General features: G+C 39.7%; 1 protein-coding gene across 1 annotated transcript; it reads left to right on the top strand.

Annotated features, from left to right (window-relative positions):
- The first annotated feature begins 473 nt into the window (after window positions 1–473).
- Window positions 474–944, top strand: LOC132426651 (thyroid transcription factor 1-associated protein 26-like). Its single transcript, XM_060013452.1, has one exon. It carries the CDS (start codon window positions 474–476, stop codon window positions 942–944), a length of 471 nt encoding a protein of 156 aa, XP_059869435.1.
- Window positions 945–1,780: the final 836 nt, after the last annotated feature.

Below are 1,780 nucleotides of genomic sequence, written 5' to 3'. Positions count from 1 at the left end.
GATACTTAGTAATGGGAAATTGGAATTTAGGTCACAAATATTGCATAATAATGATCTCACTAGTGTGCACAATCAGTCTACAAAGCTCTTTTCATTTTCTAGAAGGGAAGGTTGAGGTGAAGAGAGATTACGTGGCTTAACCAAGGACTGATCACCTTGTGAGTGCAGGGCAGGGTTCATTTCTGGTTTTTCCTCCCAAATATTTTCCTCCAAAAGTAATGTGATACAATGCAATGTGATATGATGCGATGCATTATAAATATGTGAGGGAGATTAAGAGGTACAAACTTCCAGTTGCAAAATAAATGAGTCCCAGACATAAAATGTACAGTATGGGGAATATAGTCAATAATTATGAAATATCTTTGTGCAGCGACAGATGGTAACTAGACCTTATCATGGTGATTATTTTGAAATGTATAGAACTATTGAGTGGGTCCTTCATGGTTTTCTGGTGACATGGTTGGTGTGCCATGGCACTGGTGAGGCTGGCAGCAAGGTGGCAGACAGGGAATTTTGGGACACGTGGTGAAGGAGCTTCACAGGTAGGATTCAAGAATAAGAATGTGAAACAGATGATATTGCAATCTAACCATCTGCAAGCCTTCATGGGGAGTGTTCTTGAGGGACAAGTCTGCATTTTGAAACGAAAGATTCAGCAAAATTATAAGAAATTACTATGGAGGGTAAAAAAGGCTCAAACCACACAGGAGTCCCAATTCACAGATTGGTACCCTGATCATCTGAAACATCTCTATTTAGATGAAGAGGAAAGACTCAAGAATCAACTTAGAAAAGTTGACCAGTCTTTGTTAGAACAAGTTGACTGGCCTTTGTCAGAAGAACAAGTTAATCAGCCTTTGTCAGAAGAGCAATGTAACATTGACCAGGCATTGTCTGAAGAACACTGTAGCAATGAACAACCTCAGCCAGAAATAATGTAGCATAAGAGTAAACTTCATTACTATGCCAAAGAAAAATAAAAGAAAACATCAAATCAAAAAGCACAGGAAGGGGACTTCCCTGGTGGCACGGTGGTTAGGAAACTGCCTGCCAATGCAGGGGACACGGGTTTGATCCCTGGTCAGGGAACTAAGATCCCACATGCTGCAGAGTGGCTAAGCCCATGCACCACAACTACCGAGCCTGCACTCTGGAGCCCGTGAGCCACAGATGCTGAGCCCGCATGTCACAACTACTGAAGCCTGCATGCCTAGAGCCCGTGCTCCACAACGAGAGGGGCCACTGCAATGAGAAGCCCGCACACCACAACGAAGAGTGGCCCTCGGTTGCCGCAACTGGGGAAAGCCCGCATGCTGCAATGAAGACCCAATGCAGCCAAAAATAAATAAATAAAATAAATAAATTTATTTTAAAAATATTTTTAAAAAAGCACAGGAAGAATATGAACAGGTACAAGCTAAGTGTGTTGCTAAGAAGCAAGAATTTGAGAGTAGAAAACAAGAGAGAGAAGAAGCTCTAAGTCTCTACAATAAGAAGAAAAAGTGTTCAAAATATTGAGCAAAAAGACTATAAAAGGCCAACCAAACTTGAATTTACAAATGGAGTAGCTTCTTAAAAAAAATACAAGAACAAAATTAAGTCAGACATGTTATCCTTAATCAAGGGTTAAAATATCTGCTGTTTACTGAGTTCTCCGTATACGTACTAAACCTCCTAACAATTAACTAAATTTATTGGCAGAAACTGGGCTGCTAAGCTATACTAAATTTAAAATGTCCAAATATTTTTGTTTTTGTAAGATAAAATTTTCTATGTA

Source organism: Delphinus delphis, chromosome 6 (assembly GCF_949987515.2).
Source record: "Delphinus delphis chromosome 6, mDelDel1.2, whole genome shotgun sequence".
Classification (NCBI taxonomy): domain Eukaryota; kingdom Metazoa; phylum Chordata; class Mammalia; order Artiodactyla; family Delphinidae; genus Delphinus; species Delphinus delphis.
The sequence above is the reverse complement of the archived record's forward strand: the minus strand, read 5'-3'. Positions and strand labels throughout refer to the sequence as shown.

Bases quoted from the DNA above. Each gene is read 5' to 3' on its own strand.
- LOC132426651 (XM_060013452.1), top strand. From the start codon at position 474: ATGGCACTGGTGAGGCTGGCAGCAAGGTGGCAGACAGGGAATTTTGGG.